We start from the raw sequence: 24,781 nt of genomic DNA, 5'->3' as shown, positions 1-24,781 counted from the left end.
TAAACATTTTGCATAACATGGATTCACTCTGAGATCAATAAGGTTGTTTTTTTTTCAATATAAAGAAGATATGTTGACTTCAGCTGTGTAGTTAGATTGAATTAGGACCAAAGTTCAGTCGTCTCTAATCACTAAACATCAGCTTGGGTTTTTATCATTAAAAGGTCCACAGCCAAGGGCTCTGTTAGCAAACGCAATGGTCTAGAGTAGAGTTCAAAAATAAGACATTTTTAATCAATATATGATCAGGAAATTAATTTTGAAATTGCAAACAGCAATTTTATTTCATTTTAACAGACCAAAATAAAATAGAAAGTGTGATTTGTTAATATGAGGGAAACATTTTTGTCTCAATGTTCAGCCCTAACTTTAAATAGCAAAGACCTTTTTTTGTTTATGTTTTATTTTCAAATCCTCAAAGTATCCACACTTTGCTTTGTCGAAAAATATTTAGTAGAGTTATTTTACTTTTTTTTCTTTGCTACATAATTCCATGTATCTTGCTTCATATATTTGACGTCTTCTGTGTGTATATAAAATGTAGAAAGTAGTAAAAATATAGAAAAGAACACGGAATGAGATGGTGTGTCCAAACTTTTGACTGGTAGTGTTTGTCATAACCTCCAAATATAACCAGATTTCAGATTTGGTCTCATGTTTGAGCTCCAGGTCTTTCTAAAGAATCCCACAGGTGATGCAAGGCTCCCAAACTCCTCCTCTGAGTCTTCCCTGTCCTCTGTCAGAAACCTGATCATGATTATGTCTACGTTAAAGTGGTTCGTCTTCCACTTCTGGATTAGGACAGTGCTCTCTGGAACATTCCTGATCCTTTTCTAACCTATGCAGCACTTCACAGGGAATTAGCTTGGTGTTTCATGCCTTTCTCCTGCACCTCCCACTCCTTATGTGTCCTTTACTGTTGTCCCTGTATCATTTCACATCACTGCATATAAAACAGTTTGAGGACATCTGTGGATTGACTTTGACTGATGTTTGTCTGAGACGAGTTTGTGGGGTGATGCTTTTATCTGGTGAAAATTTCACGTCAACAGCACTGAGATATTTTATGGAGAAAATTTGTCAAGTGTCTAACATCAGTATCACAAGCTTTATGCGCCTATATAACATATTACTTTTAAAGAAGACATATTGTGCTTGTGTCTGCTCCAGAGTTATAATCTAGGACATCTATGGAACATCATGTTATAATTTGCACATTTTAAAGAATAGCATTATTTATTGTCTGTGTAATCCCTCAGTCATCCAGGTCTGATCCATAGCAAAAGATGCATTATTCATTGATGACTTAAAAAAATGTGGTACCCAGTGAGACCTGACGTCGCCGTAAACATCATCACAACAAAGAGCCAGCACTTACTATGGATAGTGGCACATCACAATAACAAGTAGCAGATTTTTTTTTTTCATTTGTACCAAAATGACTACGCAACGCTGTGAAATCCCATGTGTATCACTAAATAACAAAATAAAAGTTAATCGACAATATGGTGTCTTGAAAATAAGTGCATGCATGAATCACTCCAAATACAAATATTTCAGGTGAGTAAATGGTGATTTGTTAACAACTATAACATGGTTAAATGTTCTCAAAAGGCATTTTTGCAGAATAGGTCTGCATCCCCAGAACCCAAGTTCCAGGTCCACCAGGGTATCCCAAAGTGTGACCTAGATCTACCACATCAGCATTAGGGCCAAACTGGAGGGAGAATGCCACCAAGCAAGTACATAGACCACACATTTTCATTTCAACTAGTTTATGTTGTCCCTGTGCATTGTGCAGGTCCTGAACTGATGAAGACAATAGAAGCACATAAGAAGAACAAAAACACCAAAGTCAGTCCTCTTCCCCTCAGCTCAGTCTATGCCTCTGCTACGTCGATCCCAACCATAGACTGTATATATAAATGGACATAGCTAACCTGCTAGCCACCACATTCCAAATAGGAAGTGATTATGTGTGCGCTTCCGGCTCCATTGACTCCACTTCACTTTACACTGAAAAACCCTCTCTCTGTAACTGCTGCTGTCAGGCTCATCATTTTGGTTTTAAAATGTTCGTATTAACCCACTTTACATGATCCTGGTGTTTTTATTTCACAATTGTGTCCATAAATTAAGATATGAACATTAATATCAAACAAATTAGGAGCCCTTTTTCCCAAAGGTCGCTCCCGCCAGTGTTAGCAATAGGTTTGATTGACAGCGTTGCTAAGCGCCCACTCCCTTTTAAACCAGCTGTGTGGGCAAGACGGGGTGTTACCTTCAACAGCCTCGCTCCGGATTGGCTCTTTGGTTACTATGATACTCATGACCAGAATTCCAAATAAGGAACTCAGATCCAAAATGGCACCTATAACTGCTAGCCTCGATTAGCGATTCACTTAGTCCACTTCTTTATACAGTCTATGCCTCAGCTACATTGGTCAGAGTGATGCTGTGTCCAGGGACCACCATGCCAACCGCCCACTTCTATCTGCACTCCTGTCTCCTCAACACGCTTACTCAGGCATATAAGGAGCAACACACAAAACACAGCTTCATAAGAACATTTGAACTGTTTATCAAAGTCTTGCTGCAGACATGTTTCAGAACTGCAGAATCATTGCAGGCTGGGCGCCAATTTGTTTTGTTTGTGCTTCTCCTGTCCAAGGTTTACTACCACTTTTCAGCACTGGTCTGGTAATGAGTTATGCAAACGCCTGTAAAGAGACACCGGTGAAGAGCCCAGAAGAGTCCAGGCAAAAACAGCACATTCCCATGGAGCCCCCATACCACACAGGGATCCACACCGCAAGCCTGAGAGGGCATGGCTCACCAATATCAAACATGAGGGAGCAATAGAGCTGGAACAATCCTGGCACAATATTGACCACAGAGCATCAGAAAGAGTAAGACATTATTCAACATGTTCAACTAAGAGACAGAAGTGCTCATAAGAGGAAAATACACACATAACACATAGGCCTGTCACAGTAAATACTATACAGGCTTATCGTTCAATACATGGCACATGGAACAATAGTTTTTTAGAGTGGGGGTTTCTTTGTACTAGTGGGAAAATTTGGGGTATTTTCTGTACTATGACGAGGTTTGAGCTGTAGAGGGTGGCATTATGAACTTTTATGACTCATTATAGACACTATATAAACCCTATTCTGCTTTACGACTTGGTTTCAATATAATTGTTTATTGTCTATATTTACTTCAGTACTGCACTATGTTGAAACAAAAGGAGACCTTAAAGGAGCAAAAGACTAGTCCTGAGACCTGTTTCATCAATAGAAAAATACCCTAATTAAAAAATTTATAAAACACAGTATATCTACAGATAGAGTAGCTAATGTGCTAGCTGCTGTGTTCCAAATAGGAGGTGAGCATGGGCGTGCTTCCGGCTCCATCGACTCTGGCTCTAGTTCAATTTACATTGAGAAATTGTCACCCCTCTCTCTGTAACTTCTGCTGTCAAACTCGTCATTTTGGTCTTAAAATGTTCGTATTAACCCGCTCTACGTGATCCTAGTGTTTTTATTTCATCCGGAAATCAAGATAAGGACAATAATAACAGACAAATCAGGAGCCTTCGGCCGTGTCCCAATTTGCCAAATGCACCCTTTGAAGGGTCCCTTCGAAGTACTCTTCAAAGTGTAGTTTGAAGGTTCCGGTCGAGAATCTGCCCTCCTCAGTGTAGCCGCCATCTTGCTGAAGTGGGACAGGCCCACACCACGGACCGCACTTCCACTGCTGTCTTTGAGCATACGATACGTACATTACGTACGTTATTTTTAATGATTTATTATTTAATAGAAGAAAAGTCAAGATGTCGTCGTCACAGCTGTTTCTTTCTGTTTAGATTGAATATCAATAGGCAAATATAACATTCGATGTGATTTTTTTACTCAATTGTAGCTACTTCATAACTTAAACAAAATATACCTTGTGAAAACGTAATAACAGAGACAGAGGCAACAATATCATTTTTACATTCATAGTCTATAAACCAGAGAACACTGATTAGTTGTACATATAGTGGGATATTGCAGTTTAATGGTTCAGTATTTTGGCCAGTGGCTACACCACTTTAGTAGAGGGCACTGTTTCCCTTCTATGCCGTGCCAGTTCTTTTCATTTGATTATTATAAGGTATTTTGTAGCAATGCAGCGCTACATCAAGCTAGTGTCTTGATTTACTAACACGAAAGTAAATGACACGTGCCCACGAGGGGCGCAGACGTATGGAATGTACGGAACTCATGAAGATTTTGTGCACGTCTCAGGACTCTCTTCTGTCCTTTCCTCAGAGTCCGTTCATTGTTCACATTACCTGTGTGCAACTCATTAAACCCTTCTGACTTTACGTTTCAGTCTCTTGGTCTTTGACGCTTACAATAGAAACGAGCATGCTTACATTATTCTTATTGCAGTAATAATTTTTAATGATAGTAATGTCTTCTTATTGTCTAGCAATAACTGCACATTCCTTTATTCCATGTAACTCCTTTTTAATCATCAAACACACTGTACAGATCTTTATTCAGATTTAACAGTTTCATGTCGCTCTGTTGTAGATGAGGTAAACCAGTACGAACATTTGAACGTGTATTGCGCAACGAACTCAATTTTCTTCTCTTTTTTGCATAGCCATGGTGCATGATGGGATATAGAAGTGCGTGAAGTGTGCATGGATGCACGCTTCGGTTACGTCCGATCTCCATGGAAATGGTGGAAAGGGAAGGGCAGGTTTGTCGGGCGCATTCAGTAGGGTGCGTCAAAATGGGACAGCCCTTGTCGCGCCAGAAATTACGTAACTGCCCTTCGATGCACACTTCAAATGGTGATTCTAAGGCCAGTTTGGCGAATTGGGACACGGCCTTCTTTTCCCAAGGTCGAGCAACAGGTTTGATTAACTGTGTTGCTTGCTTGCACCCTGGCTCCGGATTGGCTCTTTGGTTGCTATGATACCTGCGGTCAGAACTCAGCTCCATATTCGCTCCTATAACTGCTCTAGCCTCGATGAGCTTCATTTGACTGGAGCCAAACGCTGCAGGTGACGTCACACTCACTTAGTCCACTTCTATATACAGTCTCTGGTTGGCACACATGCTCTGGTGCCCACTGTGAGGTCAGAATGATGATTTTTATGTTACTTATGCTTCTATGAATTCAAATGTGCAATTAGAGTACAGTACAGTGCAGTGTTTTGCTATTGTTGAAGCGATTGATGTGCTTCCTTGATTGGGATTGGGCCAATGTGAGTGTGAGAATCTGGAGCAGAAGGCCTTCTCATTAACTATGCTAACACACATTAGCACCTGCTAACAGTTTAGAGTTAAGTCAAAGCTCTGTAACACGTGGAACACACTCTCACACTTCATTTATGTATGTAATTATTAATTAATCATTAAACGGCTCCAGGAGCGATTTCATGTCATGAATGATGTGCAAATCAGTTTGATGTTTTTATTTCTTCTCCGCATTTGATCCTGAAATGAAATAGATTCAGAACGTAGTTACAGTCCAGTAAAGTTGTAGCTGGAGGATTTGAGATTACACTAATAAAAGATATAGTGTAGACTGCAGGGTTTAACGGCTTTAACTTAGCACTGCTATATCCTTTATGAGAGGAGCCTGCTGTGTAATAGGCACATATGAGGAGCTTTATTAGCATGTGTCAGATGTATGTGGCAGACAGTGTTAAGTGCATAGGCTGCACAATTTAGATGTCACTGCTATGACAGATACAAGACGCCTGTTGGAGGATATTATCTTTTCTTTTCACACATTCTGGCCATACTGACAAAAGGGTCTCCACTTGAATAAAACTGACAGTATTCATTGCACTTCCATTCAAGTAACACAGTAATGCTCAGTTAAATAATTTATAATGTATGCAATAACGGCTGTATATTGAGAGAGCATATATGCATGCATTCTGCGGTACAAGTAATGTTTAAATCTAAAAACCTGAATGAAAGAATGATTGCATAGCATTACTGTCTTGCATATACACAACTTAGCAACTCAGACTGTTGGAAGCTGCCCTCAGAGAAACGTGACAGAGTGTAGATCTACGATATCTCCACAACCACAGTAGTAGCGCCTTGTTCAGGGCCTAATGCCAGTCCTAATGCCAGCCCTAATGCCAGGCCCAGTGCCAGTCCATGCACAAGCTTTATTTAACTGTACTTTCACATGAGAGCGTTCTTCCAGCCCCAAACTCCATGCAACGCTGCAGCCCCATTGGTCACTATTTGAGTACCTCAGTGTCAGTGGATGACCTCCTTCTCCTCTTCACAGAAAATACTTTCCAAATCCGCCGCCATAGAAAAGTCGCCACTAAACACACGCTGCCTAAAATCCAAACGTCTTTATCCCGAAGGAAGGTCTCCATAATGGAAAGCTTCCTGTGGTAGCGTGTTGTCCTCTGTAGCTTTAGTTTAATCTCGGGACAGTCTTGGGTGGTGTCAAAACACTTGTTGACATGAGCCGGGACAACGTGCCTCCAGCTGGCCTCCTGCTCCAAGCTCGCTCAGCCCACTACAAACAGTGAGACGTGCCCACCCACCATTCAGCTCCACCTGACTTCCTCCTGCCACTGGACCGGGGACCTAAAAGGAGAGGACAGGCTGTCTCCGAGACGAGAGGGGGACAGGTGGTGTAGGGTTCATACTGTGGGTGCTCTACGCAGAATCAGAGGCTTGTGGCTGGTGGTATGTGAGAGAGACGTTGGTATCCTTTAACTTTGAGCACAGCACTTTGACCATATACTCCTGACTATATCTGTAAGAGGCACCCGGGCCATACCACAGACTGCAGCCAGAGCAGAGGGGCTCATAATGACAGGATTTCTCAGAGAGGGAGATGAACAAACACCTGTCATTGGAACTGCTAAAGGTGTTTGTGGGTCTCTCCTTAATGGATTTATGTAAACCTGTTATTAATTTAAATGTAATGTTTATATTTTGTGTTTATATTCAACTCAAAGTCTTTCAATATTTAACACCGCCGTTTTTATGCATGCCTTTATTGTATCATAGTTTATACTTATACTCTTGGTAAATGGTATATAGTTACATACATTTTTGTATAGCGCTTTTCCCACCTTCAAAGCACTCATAAAGATTTACATCAAAGAATCACTCACTCATTCACACACACATTCATACACCAGGGTACACAGACACTGGGGGTGAGGCGGGTTAAGTGTCTTGCCCAAGAACACAATGACAGTAATCATCTGTGGGAGCTGGAATCGCAAAGTCAACCTGTGGGTGAGTGGATCTGACCGTTCAACTAATGATGTTTTAGTTTTGTGTTGAGAACAGGATTTGAACCGCCAACCTTTGGATCAGTGAACAAACTGAACTACTGTTGCCCTGCCTGTTACTATTGTACTATACTTTTTGCACCATAATACCAAAACAAGTTCCTAGTGATTTTTTTTTTTTACTTTTTCACATTTGGATTTTAGTCATAACAAACTTTTAACATTTCATTTCAGTGTCCAGTGCTGATGTCCAGTGCTGATGTTCAGATGAGTATTATTTTGATGTGCTGGATCGTGTTTAGCCGCAGGTCTGTGGGTTCTCTGCTTTTAGCCTGAGAGTGAGTGAGAGACAACTCCCTGTCTGACTGGAGCAGGTATTATATCCTATAAAGGAGTGTATACTCTGTGTACTGTGTGTATTGTGTGTACTGTGTGTGTCGTACTGTTTTTACACAAAACACTTCTGTTTCTAGTGGTGGAAGATGTACTAAATTTTGTTACTTGAATAAAAGTACAGACACTGGAGTAAAAAAAAAGAAAAAAAAGTAAGTATCACATGAAAAAATCTACTTAATTAAAAGTATTAAAGTACATGTTTAAAAAGTAAACATATTTTGTGCAGATTTTGAGATCTTATAAAGCTTCACAGTGATTTTGATACAGATTTGTGCTGAATTTCTCACAAAAGAAACAACTGAATCAATAATTTATTTTTGTTTTTTTCTAGCTGTTTTCATTTGTATATTTTCGTTTTGCTGAAATGATGAATGTGTTAAAAATAAACCCTCAGACTTTTCAACGGGTCTCAAACAACAATAAAAAATACTTTAACTTTTCAATTCAGATCAAAAATGTAGTGGACTAGAAAGCACAGATACTGCTCTCAAATGTAGTGAAGTAAAAATAAAAAATATCCACTTTACTTTGTCACGTTGCACCACTGTCTACTTCATTACCATTGCAAAGTTAAACTGTCTGTGCCCTGTTTTGTTGCTTTAACTATTTGTATTCTGATTTATGGTTTATTGTGATCGGGGATAAACAACTTAAGCTTTTCTACATTCTTCGTTTGACATAGTTCAAATTATTGTCGTACAAAGATGTGTTGCTAACAAGCAGAAGCAGCTGGGAAGCAATTCTAGGGTCACAGAGGTCACTGAGCGGGACCCCTGCACCAAAACATACTCCCCCGGAGGAACTTGAGGAAAACTGTGTCTGCGTTGACATGAAAAATTAAGTGGTTCTTCGGAATTATGTGGCAAATTTATGTATTTAAAATCACAATACTCTCTGTATGAGATCTGTGTGTGGGTCTGCCAGGTGCTCTTCCACCTAAAATGCATTACAAAGCTTGTATTACAACCCCTGTAAAATGCTGACCTCTGGTGGACACTATAGTTCACTGGTATTTATTTTAGTATGCTCAAACAAAGATAAGGGTAAGGCTCCCTCTAGTGGTCATTTTGCATCAAACCAGTCGTAAGTTCACTAAGAAAAAAAAGTGACAGGTGTTTCTTTAGGCACATTCTTACCCGACCCTATACACACATACTGTTAGTGTTGTGATTACATGGTGATTACCTGCTGGCTGCCGCCTTCCAGTTCCACATGTTTCAGCTCCCAAAAACAGCGCATCGTCTCCACCTTCTCCAGATGTCGATAAAAGGCCAGACGACCCAGACGCAGGCTGTTGCTACGGTTGCGGATGGCCTTCAGACCTTCCATCTTCTCCACGATGGGAGACATGGGAATGGGAGGTGGTACTGCAGACGACAGTTTGCCATTCTTCCTGTTGTCAGTGCAAAGAGTCTTATCTGACCTGGAGACAGAAAAAAAATAAAAATTAAAAATTAACACTAACATAAACATTGACAAGTTTTGAAAAGATACACTACAAATGAATGTTGCAAACGTACTCCTATGGGTACACATATCTATAAGGAGACTAATGCAGTGTTCTGCCATTCACCAGACATGCTTTTTTTCTCCATGGAGATGTAATTTATTTCCTGAAATGCTTCACAGTATGACATTAAACTTATCAAGCAATTACATGTGTTTAAAAACTGTATTAGTTTTACTGTGTCCACAGATTGGACCTGGGACCTGAGGGCATCACCTGTCTGCCTAAACGGAGATAATGCCATACTGTGTTACTTTCCTGATAAAGCAATAACATCTCTGTGGAAACAAGTTATTTAACTTTTAGTTAACTTTATGATTTAAATACATAACAATAATGAGTTGTCTAATTAAATGTTTGACTAAGGGACCATGTTTAAAGGTCCTGTATCACACAAAATTGACTGGTGTGAACTTTAAATCATGTTATAATGTTGTTACCTCCTCAAAAACAGACCTGGAGTTGTGTTTTGTTTCATTCAGACATGTTTAATTTTTTATTATGAGTCTGTCTCCATCTCCACCTTGTGATGTCATGAAGTGGTAGTTTTCAAGTTAACAGCTCCTTTTACCTCTGGTTCAGTAGAGATTGGCAATTCCAGGGCTGAAATCTTCCAAATGATTCCAATAAAGGTGTATGGAGTTTAAAAACACAGTGGAGCACTTCCTGTTGACATCACAAGGTCGAACTGAGTGTTTGCCGTTTGAGAGAAGAACTCAGCCTAAATATGCAGGGTTTGTGTGTTAAACGTGTGTGAATGAAACAAAACACAATTCTAGGAATGTTTGTGATGAGGAAACATTACAACATAGATCAGAGAATAGTGTAATACAGGCACTTTAAGTCGTAAGAAGTATAGCAGGAGTCTTGCACTTGCAGAGTCTTGCAGTGGAGAGTGCAACTGCTCCAAATGAGACGAGTGATGATGAGCCGGTCGCCTGGTGCTGGGGGCAGCTGCTTTCTACCTGTGAGCCTCTGGGGTAGTTATGAAAGATCAGAGTAGATATTTATACTTCTGTCTGGAGTGTAAAATGTCCTGAGTTTTTTTTTATAATTAAAGGGGTCAGGGAGTGTCTGTAGTTTCAACACGCAGCCGGAGCCTCTGATGAAGCCGGAGTGTCACAGCCAGAACGGCTCTTCAGCACCAGGGCTTTCTACAGCTTAGGTTTCATCTTCAATGTGCAGCAGAAACAGTGGCCTGGGATGCACCTGTCACTGCTCCTTACATTAGAGGGTTTACATATCGCCGGCCTCAGTTTTTTTTACTCATTCTACTCTCCGGACCCTGCTGTATCTGTAAGTGTCATTGGCTCCATCCTCGGCCAATCAGAACGTTTCTTACTGCCAAAAAAACGAAACAAAACGCCAAGTCATTTTATTTTTGTATTTTCACGAAACCTTGAAAAATGACTTGGGCAATTATGTTGGTTTTCCAAATGGTAACAAATTAGGACTGTTTCCATAGCAACTAATTATTTAAAACTAAATAGTCTATCTTCTGAGTAATGAAAAGTCCCCAAAATGTCACCTAAAAGGAAGCTGACACCTATGAATTTAGAAATGTTAAATAAATGGCTTACAACAAAGCTATGGATGATAGGTTGTAGTAAAAAGTAATTATTGATGCTCTGTCCAGGTTTCAGTGGGTCTAACAATTTCCTGAATGTCTCTCCTTGTTCTTCACCTCCATTTCACACAAAAGACAAGAGCAAAACCAACATTTAAACCATTATTGCGATGCAGACAGGTGACAGGTGAAACCAACTTTTATACCATCTTTTGTTCCAAAATTACAAATACTTCAATTAAAAGTTTTATTTTCAAACTACATCAAGTTTTAGTACTGAATGTGACAGTGACTGCAGATGGAAAGTAGCAGTAGCTAAATCAGGTAGAGATCAACTTGGTCCCTAACAAATAAATAATAAACACAAAAAAAAAAGTTTAAAAAAAAGACAATAATAATAATAATAATAATAATAATAATAATAATAATAATAATAATAATAATAATAATAATAATAATAATAATAATAATAATAATAATAATAATAATAATGACCTGTTAGAATAAATAAGCATATATTTTCTAGAAGTCATGTATCTGTGTCCTCCCCTGTAGTCCCTGACCTCTCTGACCCGGGGTCTCGCAGCCGCATACACTGAACTTTTATTTTGAGTTACGGGCTGAGGTCAAGGGTCACACTATCACCCGAAATGGAAAACCAGACCTGTTTGAAAAACCGTTAGGAGGCCATGGCTGTTACTATGCATGTTGCTGGGGAAACAGCTGAGCCATAAGACTCCCATTGTTAACCACAAGTTACATAAGGGTATTGTGTATGGTATGTAGTTATGTTTTACTGTTGGCGAGCACATGTGTACGTTTACTTTGCTCTAATCCCGCCTCTATAAAACAGACGGGGGGTTCGATCTGTCTTCTGTACCTTAATCCGCTCATGTAACTGATAGGAAGAACTCCCCGGCCTCAGAGCTGTTAAAGCAGAGATGAGTCATGATGACCCTGGAGACGATGCCGGTCTGGAAGTAAAAGGAGGAAGGCTCGGCATCTTTCAAATCCCCCTAAAATTCCAAATGTGCCCACCGCAACGCCGCAATGAGAGGAGCCATCAGAGGTGAGAATGATCTGTACACAACAAGGTTCCAAAACAAAACAGGTTGTCTTGGGATGTATTTATTTTGAATTTGTTTTGCACTTTGTTTGTTTATTGGGTGGGGGGTGTTTGAGAATATTAGCTCGGAATGTTTTAAGGTTTAAATGGGAATGTGTTTTGAAATGATCGATGTTAAAGTGTTTGGAAAAGGGAGCAGATAATATAAGATCGCTATTCTCTCTGCTCCTTTACATTCATATTTAATATGTTTAACTTTTTGAAGCTATAAAAAAAATAAATAAATAAAAAAAATACATAATAATAATAATAAAATAAAATAAAATACAAATACAAATACAAATAAAAAATTAAAATTAAAATTAAAATAAAAAAATAAAAAATACAAATTGAAAATTTAAAAAAAATTAAAATAAATAAATAGCTCAGCCAATGTACATGTACTCGACCAAGGTTTGGACACACCCTCTCCATTCAGTTTTTTTCTTTATTTTTACTACTTGGTGGATACTTTGAGAATTTGAACATAAAATATAAAAAAAATATATTTAGCTATTTAACTTTTTTATTTGCTACATCATTCCATATATCTTACTTTATATATCTGATGTCTTCTGTATGTATCTAAAGTGTAGAAAGTTGTAAAAATAAAGAAAAAACTTGTGACTGGTAGTGTATACTCAGCATGTAATCTCTGCTATTGTATTCCACTGCATATAAACCTATTGTCTGTAGTGCTCCTCTCACTGTTCGTACCACTGTGCAACACAAAGACACAGAGGCGGGTCCATCAAAGCTTTCTTCTTTCAACTGCACAGCTCACTCATCTTATCAGAGCATTTAACACATGTGAAAATAGAAGAAAGGAGACATCACGCCGGAGCCATTTCTTTAGTTGGAACAGTGGAGCAATAACGGCTTAGCACACTATTCTACCCAACACCGCCCGCTTGTGTTTGGGTGGTTACCGTCGCTCAAGCAGACAACATGTTTTACTGTTTTATAGTTGTGCGGATGTGCAGACTGACCGACATGGAGACAACAGTGAGAGAGATAACATGCCAAGTTAATGGGAGGTATGATATCTGAGACAAATCATGGGCCAGTTTGTACATACACAGGCTATATATACTTCTAACTTCTAAAATTTGAGCATGAAATAAAATTCGGACTTGAAAAATTGACTTAAATTTTGTAATAATATAATCTTGATCAGCCAATTATTAAAAAGTTTGTTGTTTGTTTGATTAGTTCTAAAATTGCCTCAAACACCCCAATTAATGGTAAATGGTTATACACTAGTGTACACAGACACTGGGGGTGAGGTGGGTTAAGTGTCTTGCCCAAGGAAACAGCATTCATCTATGGGAGCTGGAATCGCACCGCCAACCTGTGGGTCAATGGATCTGACCACTCTACCAATGATGTTTATGTCAAGAGCAGGATTTGAACTTGGAAAAAGCCCAAATGAAACTATTAGCTCTTTGAACATGAAATATAGCCTCAAATTACCAATTCTTTTCCCAATTCCTAGCCTATATGTTACGAATCATTATGTAATTTATAAAACAAAAGTCAAGTTCAGTCACACTCAAGTTCATTACAGATTAGAATAGCAGTAATAGTTGTTCATGACCTCCTGAGCAGACACTTGGGGATGAATGGAGCAACTGCTGTGTCTGTCAAGTTGAAGGATGGTTATAGAGGGGCCATAAAACCAGGAATAAAGCCAGAATAAGTCCACCAGCCGAGTCATGACATTTCACATTTTAACTGGTGTCATTTGTACACAGGCTTCTGACCAAGACCGTGTTCTTAATGGTTGTTAACCTTGACCGTTTGTCTATGGAAGTCTCTTATATAGCTGTCCCTCTGTATTTTTATCTGATGTGGATGTGGTTATCTGCTTTGGTGTAGAGTAACAGCCAGTGAGACCCTATCATCACCTCATTTGGAGCATGCGTCGGTGAAAATCTAGAAATGGGTTTCAGCTTCCTGTTTATAGGTGCCATTTTGAGTACTTTTCCCCATTCAAAACATATAATATTTTGTTTTGGATTGTTAATCGCTATGACAACGGCTCTAGCTTTTCATCACTCCATGGAGAGCTGCACGAACACTGCTCTAGAGAGATAACATGAAGTGGCTACAGGAGACGCTCTGTCTGTGGAAGCCGTGTCTATCTCATGTAGTGCACTCTTCCCTTAAGGTTTAAAATGCATGCGACACGTTTGCATGTTCTTCTGATCATGACTTGGTTTGGTGAGATAGTATCCGTAATAAATATTTATCGTAGTTTTATATCTGTCAAGTGTCAGTGTGTGGGGGAAAAAAGTTGAGAAGAAGTATAAAAATACAGGAAGTAGTGGTGAGTTGTAAAGTAGAATCCCTCTTCCTATGTCATCAACACATAAAACTCCATTCAAAACACAGGGACGATTTACGCACAAGGAAGAATTCCTCTGGCAGTTTAAAATGTCATTTAACAAAATAAAGGTGTTAAACATTTTTATTGCACTATTGTACAATTTAGACATGTTTTGGCCATAGCAAACATTACGGTCGCTAGGTAACAATTATGAAATTACCCATGGTTTGTATACATAAATGGACAGAGCTAACCCGCTACAAGTCACATTCCAAATAAGAAGTGCGCATAAGCGTGCTTCCAGCTCCATCGACTCTGGCTCCAATTCACTTTTGATTGAAAAACTGTGGCCCCTCTCTCTCTGTAACTGCTGCTGTCAGACTTGTCATTTTGGTCTTAAAATGTAACCCGCTCTACATGATCATGGTGTTTTTATTTCGCTATTGTGTTTGTAAATCAAGATATGAACATTAATAACAGAAAAATCCCTTCTTTCCCCGAGGTCGCTGCTGCTAGCGTTAGCAATAGGTTTGGTTGGCAGCATTGCTAAGCTCCCGCTCTCTGCTAAACTAGCTGTGTGGGCGGGAAGACGCGTTACCTTCAATAGCATCGCTCCGGATTGGCTCTTTGGTTGCTCACTCGCAGTCGGAATTCCAAATATGGAATTGGCCCCTGTAACTGCTCTAGCCTCGATGAGCTTCATTTGACTGGAGCCGAACACTATGAATGATGTCACACTCACTTAGTCCACTTCTTTATTCAGTCTATGGAATTACCTCTGCTACCTGTGTCCAACCAGGAAGTAAAATTATAAACTAGAAATTTAGTTGTCGAATCTGAAATATTATGTTTACCTTATGTTTTAGTGAAATGAGTAGTCTAATCTGTCATATGCACTTTAACTGATCCAAGGCCTGCTTATGTATATACGACTGCAGTACGGAAATGGCAACAGGAAAGATTAGAGACCTTTTTAAAGTAGCAGACCAGGACAAACTGTCTAAACCCTGGGAGCACAGAGGGGCGTGTGGGGTGGTTCATATATGGACACTCTTTACCCTAGGGTACTTCTTTATACCCCCTGAGGCCTGCACTGTCCCGCTTTAGTTGCAACCATCAAAGCCAGGGTAAACCTCCGGAATGTGGGGAGGTGTCTCTGGGAGTGTCCATGTGAAGAACAGACTAATACAGAACATTGGCATCTGTCTAAATATATCTCACTTCAATTCCATTCATAATTCACATTGAGATGTCAACAGGATTCAGCAAATGGATGATTGTGATGATTCAGGTCACATTATAATAGCGAGAGATTCAAAAAAAATAAAAAATAATAATAATATTTTGAAAAATCAATCTACACTCCAGACAAGTGAACTTAAACTTATTTGGCCTTTATCATTCAGAAAGTTTGATTTCAAAGAGCTAGTGACATACAGTAGTGGAAGTAAAAAAGTAAAAGTACAGATACTGGAGCAAAACAACTACTTAAGTAAAAGTATCACAAGAAAACATCTGCTTAAAGGTGCACTGTGTAACTTTTTTGGTGGAGGGTCTGCCACCTGCTTGTCTCCATGGAGCTGATTTTGTTTTTAATGTGGCATTAAACATATCCATCTTGCATTTAGTAAATAACGGGTTTTCATTGACCTAAAAACTTTGAGTGGGCTCACTTCTCCACAGATCTGACATGTAACTTGGTCCCGTGGTGTCACCTGCTGTAACCATAGATAAATAAGGGTAATGCCATACTGTGGAACATTCCAGGCAATATCTTGATGGAGAGAAGCAGGTGAAAAGCTACACAGAGCACCTTTAAGTAAAAGTACTAAAGTACCTGTTTAAACATGTACTTTTACGCAGATTTGTGTTCAACAGAAACAATGAAATTAATTTAAATTCATTGAGGGTTTTTTTTTTCCAGTATATTTTTATTTATGTATATTTTTGTTTGCTCAAACTACAAATATGTTATAAAATAAACCCACAGCCTTTTCAGCAAGTCTCAGACAATAATAAAAATACTTGGAGTAGAAAGTACAAATACCTGCCCTCAAATGTAGTGAAGTAAAAGTAAAAAGTATCCACTTCAAAATCTATTTAAGAAAAGTACAGATACCTAAAGTACTTTACTACTTTTACTTTGTTAGGTTCCACTTCTGTCACATATTTAAGCAATTGTAATGAATAATGTGTTTGACAGAAAAACTAAGGATTTCACTGCTGTTTGGTGTAAATACTCATTAACAGTTAAATCATGTTGTTTCTTTTTACAATAATACACTAAAACAATAATAATACACTAAAACCTGAAACTGTGACTATTTAAAACAAAGTCATTAATTCCCTATTCAACGCAGACAACACAACTACAACAGATGTAGTCTAAATGTAGGTCAGAAGTTCAAAATCGGTCTGAAACATTATTTGGCTACAACAAGGGTCACCAGAAATACAGAACATACGTGCCCGCTCTGACCGCTTCATTAGAAACATACTCAAGTGACCACAGCTACTTTTCAAATTAACCGGCATCAGATGAAAACAGGTCACCTGGCTCACGCAAACATATCACATATTCAACACGTCTATTTTTCCCTCTTGAACACCAACTTTTGCCTCCTGTAGGATGACAAAAAAACGCAGCGTGAGCCAAGTCGGCCTTGGATTAACACGAGCAGTGTTCTCCAGAGAGTACCCGGCATGTCATTATGCTTTTGTAAAGACAGAAAGAAACTGCAGTTACTGTGTTTATGCCATTTATTTGGGATTTCTACAGGAAGAGCCCAATGAGAGAACCTCACTCTCTTTTTCATGAGTTCCCTGTTAAAATACAGAGCGATACAACACAAATAACTGCATATGTCTACTTAAAGCATTAAAAACACGCATACATGTTTGTCACCAGATTATTAAGTGTATTAGTGTTACCCATGTATAAAGATTCCTTAAGAGATTCTCACAAACAAAAAAGGCTGTAGCTTTTTGAGAAGCTGTAGTTTCAATAATTCGTGCTACAAAAACGGCAAAAATATAAAATAATATAAGTTGCGAGGTAAAAATAGTGAACTGAACTGTGCAATTTATTTATTTATATATATTTTTTTAAATCTTGTCTCAATTTATGAACCCAATCTCGCGTCTCTCTGTGTCTGTGTAACTGTGTCTTGTTCCATCTCTAACCAGAACATACCTGTATTACATAAGAACATCTGAATCTTCTAATCTCCTACAGCTATGGTTTAACACGGCTTGTAAACACAGCTCCACTTGGACAGACATACCACATACACACATGTGGCACAGTTGGAGTCTGCAGCCTCTCCAATCCTTCACACTGACAACAACTCAACAACCCACTCATATGTAACTGTAGTACATGCACTAATGGCATTTTTACATTTTACGAAGTTACTCAAAGCAAATTCAAATTACTTTTTAGCTCACAATCGATGTATAATGAGCAGGGTAAGTCTTGTGCAGGGACTTCTACAGTGACGGCTTGGATCAGGCCTATCAAATAATACACCAGTGATAAAAATAGTTTGTGTTTGATTTATTCATAATTCCGAGTCTATTTAAAGACGTCATAAGAAACAATAAATCAAAAGTGCCTGCCATGTAACTTGACAAGTGCCACCTTGCACTGGCCGTAAGGGATACGGAGGGGAAAGAGGTGTTAGAATTCAAAATATGGCCATTATGCAAATTTTGCAAAGCTTAAAAACAAATAATTAGATGAACTAATGAGAGGGCAACATAAGGAGACTGGTATAATGGTCACGCTTATCTTAAACTTTTTTCTGAAACAATAAAAAATATATAAATATTTCAAATATATAATATATATATTTACAAAAAATTGCATCGTTGATTACATTAAGAATGTGTTTATACAAAAGCTTCACTAAGAATATCTGATAATGCAACTAAGCCTCTTGAACAATTTGATTTAGGACTGTTGCCATAGTGATTAACATTTAAAAACAAAATATCCTATCTTTTGAATGGTGAAAAGTTTTCAAATATCACATATAATAAGAAGCTTAAATAAATAAGATGGATACAATAATTAAAATTATCATGATTATAGTGCCAGCATAAACATGTGCCCGGTTGCAAAAGGCTATAGTTAACTTTACATTTTAATGCAGAAGTTTAAATGGACTCACCCTTGGTAACTGGTCACATTTGCGATGACCAAAAGCGTCTTCTCCTTCCCTCCCATGTTTCTCATGGGTGTGATGGAGCCCTGTTCGCTCTTCGTCGGTCTAATGCTGTTTAGATGTGTTTAGATCCTGTCCTGGATGCTCGCTCCTCCTGTTTCAAGATCAAGCAGTGCCACAGACAGTGAGACAGCTCAATGCAAGCTCTGGCTGCTTGTGTCCCTCACGGCAGACATCCAGAGATAAGCAGGGGAGAGGGGCGGGTGGACGGATGGGGGCAGAGGGGTGGGGTGTGTGTGGGGGTTATCTGCTCTGGGACCCTGGGACCACAAGCAGGGACAGAGTGGAGGAAGTGTTCCAGGGAATGTGGCTTGTTATAGAGGAACGGGAGGAATGTGAGGAGCCATATGTGTGTTTGCAAGAAGAGAGATGATAGAGGGACCTAGAGGGAGAGCAGATACCCAAAGACTTCATTAAAAGGCCCATATTACTTCATTAAAGGGCCCATATGAGGCTGCTTTCTGATCTATGTTCTAATGTTGTTTCCTCATCAAAACTACACCTGGAGTTGTGTTTTGTTTCATTCACACATGTTTAACACACAAACCTTGCACAATATATTGCCAAATTGATACTGCAACAGGCGAGCAGATTTTTACTGTTAAATAAGTTAATTCAGTTAGTCCCTTTTACCTTTTTGTTGAAAATCAAACACATAAACAGGACCATGAACACTCATATTGATCACAGGCTCCTGAAAATAAGTTATTTAAATCTTAAAATTTTTGTTTTGTTTTCAGACTATCTAAAAACTGTTTTGGCCGTGTATGCTAATGTGTGCATTGTATCACCATGGAAACTGATGAACTGATTACACCATAGACATAAATGTAGAACACCCCTGCAAAGTATCTATTGCCAACAAGTCTGACACAATATATTGCCAAATTGATATTTTGAGTATGATACAGTAGTATACATTAGAAAGTACATAAAAGTACTCCTTGTATAAATTGAATGGCAGTTACTTCAAATACAGATATAATACTACAGTACTATTTCTGGGTTTCAGATGACATCACAACAACCTATAGGCCAATTATATTTAACACAGATGTAGGGCAGCTAAAATGTTATAAAAATGTAATTGTTGTAACAGAAGTTAGAAGTAAATAGTGTGTAGTCAATTATAGAAATCATCAGGTTAAATAATTTAACCTGATGATTTCTTTCAGATATTTCATGGCAAAGTACAACGTAATCAATAGAGAAAAACTGAATCTTGCCCTCCACCTGAGAGAGATAGTACATCACAACGTCGGATGAATCAGAAAACCACCAATTACTGATTTTCAGATGACACCACAACATTCTGTAGACTAATAGAAACAATCTGGTTCAACATTTGTGAATTTACCTTTTAGATATTTCATGGCAAATTACAATGTGATCGATAGACTGGTAAACTGGCTCTTGCCCTCCATCTGAGAAAGCCACCTATACACTCACGGAACTATCTAGAGCGACCAAACATGGGCATGCTGTGGCCACGTTTCTTCTGTATGCCTCACGCTCTCTGAGGATTATCTCATTATCGTGTATTGTGTTTACCCTGCATCTGCTGTTCTCCTGACCTCCACAGTCTTACTCATCCGCCCCAGTGTCCCTGCTGAGTCCCTGCTCCGTCCCTCACTCTTAGCGCTAATTGACGACAGCGTTGCATGTTGCGCTAGGGTTTAACAGTACTTTACATGGGTCCCTGAGTGTCGCCTCGTGCCAAATGTTTGTATTCCACTCCTGCTATATATAACTCATCCGAAATTAGATTATATTGGGACATTGTGTGTGAGAGCTAATGCCCACAAAAAGATTGCCCCACTCTACCTATCCATATGAAGAAACTATAAAGGTAACTTTTCTGGTGGAGTGTATGCTTACATTTTGTCTTCACGGAGATGTCATCGCTTTGACACACACATCTATCTGACATTTATTACAGCTCATAGCCTGTATAAAGAAGTGGACTAAGTGAGTGTGGCATCACCCATAGCGTTCTGCTCCAGTTGAATGAAGCTCATCGAGGCTAGAGCAGTTATAGGGGCCAATTTGGAGCCGAGTTCCATATTTGGAATTCCGACTGCGAGTATCATAGCAACAAAAAGCCGATCTGGGGCAAGGATGTTGAAGGTAATGCCCCTTCCCTTCACTTAGCAATGCTATCAATCAAATCTGCTGGTGATTTACCTGATTTGTCTGGTATTCATGTTCATATCTTGATTTACAGACAGAATAATTTAAGAAAAACACCAGCATCATGTAGAGCGGGTTAATGCAAACATTTTAAGACCAAAATGACGAGCCTGACTGCAGCAGTTAGAGAGAGGGGTGACAGTTTAATGTAAGTCGATGGAGCCAGAAATGCGCCCATGATCACTTCCTACTTGAAACGCAGCGGCTAGCAGGTTCACTATGTCCATATATATATATATATATATATATATATATATATATATATATATATATATATATATATATATATATATATATATATATATATATATATATATATATATATATATATATACTGTCTATGTTACAGATACACTACCAGTTAAAAGTTTGGACCCACCTTCTTTTTCTTTTGTATTTTTTCTTTAAGTTTACCACTTTCTACATTTTATAAACACACAAAAGACATTAAAAACATATGGAGTAAGATATATGGAATTGTGTAGTAAAGAAAAAAAGTTAAATAGCTAAAATTAGCCACACTTTGTCGACAGCTCTGAAAACTCATGGCCTCAATGAGCTTCATGATTAATTCACATGAAATGGATTCACAGCTGTCCCTTGTCAGGGTCAAGAAAGGCCAAGAGGGCAAACCAGGGTTCAGAGCAAAGGTTGGCTGTTTTTTTAAATCTAAAACAAGTTTGGAGTTATTTTGAGTTTACGTTTTGTTTACTACATTCCACATGTGCCATTCATAGTTTTGATGCCTTCAGTGAGCATCTACAATGTAAATAATCATGGAAATAAAGAAGAAACACGAATGAAAAAGTGTGTCCAAACCTTTGAGTGGTAGTGTACCTGGAAAAACACGTAGTCTTCCTCTGAGTGACGTCTCCTCCCCACAGATGTGACCTGTACCTTGGGCTGGTGGCGTAACCTAAGAAGGATAAGTGTAATACAACATTAACATTATGTGCAAAGCAATAACATCCCCACAGAGGCAAAGCAGGAGGTACATCCTCTCCCAGAAAAATTATGCAGAGCAGCTTTATGTTTGTCCAGAGAAAAGAAGGAAACAGAAGGGAAGACAATGGGCTGATTTGGAATATGGAGGGATTTATAAAGATTCTGTGTAGAATAATTATGCTTCAAGTAATTTGGTTTTAGACCTTTCTTTCCGTGCTATTATGGGGATGCGGTAAAGGTGCAGACTTCAGCTTCTGCTTTGAGACCGAAGGATCCACTATTTCACTCAGCTCACTGTATTCTCTATGAAAAAGTGGGTTGTCCATCACTGCCTAGCACTGTATGAAATGTATCTATAAGGGACTACTTCAAAAACTGCCAGAATACCTCACCTGCTTCCTAATGATCACATGGCTGCATAAGGCTAAGGACTAGTCACACCAAAACTGAGACGAGAGAGAGGCTTTTAGCTGTTTTGCTTCACAAAAACAGAACACACTCTGAGGAAAAGCAAAACTGGACACAATGGTGACCTAATTGCAATTTAATAATCTGGTAACAAACTTTTATACACACACCTGCTCCTGTTTTTAATGTTTTATATGGACTTTTATACACACACCTGCTCCTGTTTTTAATGTTATATATGGACTTGTATACTTGTTTGTTTTGTTCGTTTTTCTGCCCCAAGTGCTCTCACTGGGTTCCCATGTATAAACAAAGATAGAAAGAAAGAAAGGCAAGACTAAGTACTTCCTCATGCTCTAGAATAGTGATTGTGGTTGCTGCATTGGTGGAGGCTTTTATATTCATGGACATTTCCTAAGTCCATAAGTATGTTCACCAACAATAATACAACACCGTCATAACTGTGATAAGATAAACTGTTCCACTCAGGACACTGGGCTTCCAAAGAAGTGTGGCTCTGTCCAGCACAGAAACACAGGGAGCATTCAGGCGATAAGGCGTTTAAACAGCTGACCACAACAAGTTTTAAAAGCCTAAGGAAAATGAACCAGTACAGTAGGCCTATTTTTAAAAGGGCTTTAATTCACGTGGGTCCCTTAGTGTTGAGTTGTGCTAAATGTTTGTATTTGACTCCTGCTATAGCATCTTGATTTGGTAAAAATTTTAACAATGAATAATAAATAAATAAATAAATAAATAATAATACATGTATAGCTCTTTTCATTAAACTCAAAGATGCTTCACAAGATAAAACACAAATGAATGTCATAAAAAGTCAAGCGTAGCAAATTACATATCAGTGGATATATTGTAATAAGGGATTACTGATTCAAAACGTTTTGTTTAAGAGAGGGAGGATAGCTTCTTACCTTTTATAATTAGATTAGATCAGACAGCAGAGGTCAAAACTACAGCATCTCAGCTTCACAAAGGCCTCAGCCGTTTGTTCGTCCTCCAAAGGGTTCACAAACAGATTCCGTTTGAATTACGGCCTAAAAATCAACTTGAAATACTGTTGCGTTACACTCAATAAACAGATTAACACCACAGTTTGACCAATTGAAACGACATACACTACTAAAAATAAGTGTTTATGCAATACAAGGTTATGTCACGCTTTTAACAGTGTTTGGTTTACAATATAACTGACCTCACCACAGCCGGGCCAGTTTAACAGCTATGTTTATCATGAGGTATGTTCATTCCAAAATGCCCCGTAAACTGCCTGGTACAACTTTATTACTGAGATCGTGTACCACTGAACATGTAAATCATTGAGATGTTCTTTTTATTGTTATTATTGGAGCGGGACAGTGGCTCAGTTGGTAGAGTGTTTGTCCACTGATCTGAAAGTGATGGTTTGAATCCCATTCTTGACATAAACATCATTGGTTGAGCGGTCAGATGCACTGCCCCACAGGTTGACGGTGCGATTTCAGCTCCCACAGATGAATGCTGTCGTTGTGTCCTTGAGCAATATGAATGTGTGTGAGTGAATGGTGAACGGTTTCTTGGAGTAAAGTGCTTTGAGTGCCTTGAAGGTGGAAAAGTGCTATATAAAAATGTAACCATGACCATTTATGATGATTGCTAGTAAATATCTCATTCCTGTTCTTAATCTAGTTTTTAGTGTTTGCATACCGGTGTATTATTGCGTATTAAGGGCAGCTAGGATTGGAATCTTTCCACAATGTGACTGTCTGTTTACACATGCTGCTAAAAATATGTATATTGTAGAGTAGGGCTGGCAAAAAATTTTGATATTCAGATACTAATGGACAGGGATGTGCAATTAGTCCATTTTTAAATGAGATAGAGACTGAGACATTTCTAACTGTCAGTGATGTGGTTGGGTTTTTTAATCAACAGGTCTACAGCCAGTCCTCTGTCAGTAAAAGCATGTGGTTTGAAGCAGAGTTCTGACTTTTTTGTGTTACACTATACATACTTAATTGCCACTTATGATCAAGAAATTAATACTGAAGAACATTTTTAATAATACAAAATATAACTGATCAAATGAAGTGATTGTTCAAAATGTGGAAAGAAATCAATGATATCACCCAGTTAGGTGTCCACAGGCAGATTTTTAAAAAGCAATCCACACATTTGTAACATCGTGTTTGGATTATTGTAATTCTTAGTTTATGAGGTTGGACCATTGCTCCCTGCAGCACTTACAGAATGTCCCGAATGCTACAGCTGCACATCAGACCTGTGCTGTGTAACCTGCACTGGCTCCTGTTTCATACCGAGTGCAATTCAAAATGTTACTGATTGTGTTTAAATGTGTGCACTCTATGGGTCCTCTTTAAATGTGTGCACTCTATGGGTCCTCTTTAAATGTGTGCACTCTATGGGTCCTCTTTATTTGAAGAAGTCACTGCAGCCCTATACTCTGCCCAGAGCCCTGAGGTCGGCTGACCAGCTCCTGCTCGTGTGCCCAAAGCCAGGCTCAAGACCAGAGGTGACAGAGCCTTTGGAACTGTGCCCCTGCCTGTCAGATCCTCTCAGTGTTTAAGAGCCAGTTCTCTCTGGCATTTAACACTAGCTAGACAGGATATCTTGCTGTTTTATTGTTCTTTTTCTATGTATCGTGTTATTGGTATATTTGTTTTTTTGTTGACTTTTTATGTGAAGCACTTTGGTCAGCTGAAGTTGAGTAAATGTGCTATAGAAATAAACTTGAATTGGATTGATACTGAATTGAGAAGGGTTATTGATACTGAGACCAATAACATAAATTAGACAAAATAGCCTATA

General features: G+C 38.7%; 1 protein-coding gene across 2 annotated transcripts in view; it reads right to left on the bottom strand.

Moving 5' to 3' along the window:
- The window catches only part of mylk4b (myosin light chain kinase family, member 4b), a 40,347-nt gene extending 21,791 nt beyond the window's left edge, over positions 1-18,556 (bottom strand). The window contains exons 1-2 of one of the 2 annotated variants that reach the window (XM_055221396.1): positions 18,362-18,556; positions 8,867-9,104 (exon numbers count right to left, since the gene is read on the bottom strand). In XM_055221396.1, the coding sequence (XP_055077371.1) occupies positions 8,867-9,104; positions 18,362-18,426 (303 nt within the window). In that variant the 5' untranslated portion in view covers positions 18,427-18,556. Of the gene's footprint in view, positions 1-6,277; positions 6,617-8,866; positions 9,105-18,361 lie in introns of those variants that run through there. The other variant, XM_055221397.1, reaches the window with a different exon arrangement.
- Positions 18,557-24,781: the final 6,225 nt, after the last annotated feature.

This window comes from Periophthalmus magnuspinnatus, chromosome 4 (assembly GCF_009829125.3).
Source record: "Periophthalmus magnuspinnatus isolate fPerMag1 chromosome 4, fPerMag1.2.pri, whole genome shotgun sequence".
Taxonomy (NCBI): Eukaryota; Metazoa; Chordata; class Actinopteri; order Gobiiformes; family Gobiidae; genus Periophthalmus; species Periophthalmus magnuspinnatus.
This window is presented reverse-complemented; position numbering and strand designations above follow the sequence as displayed.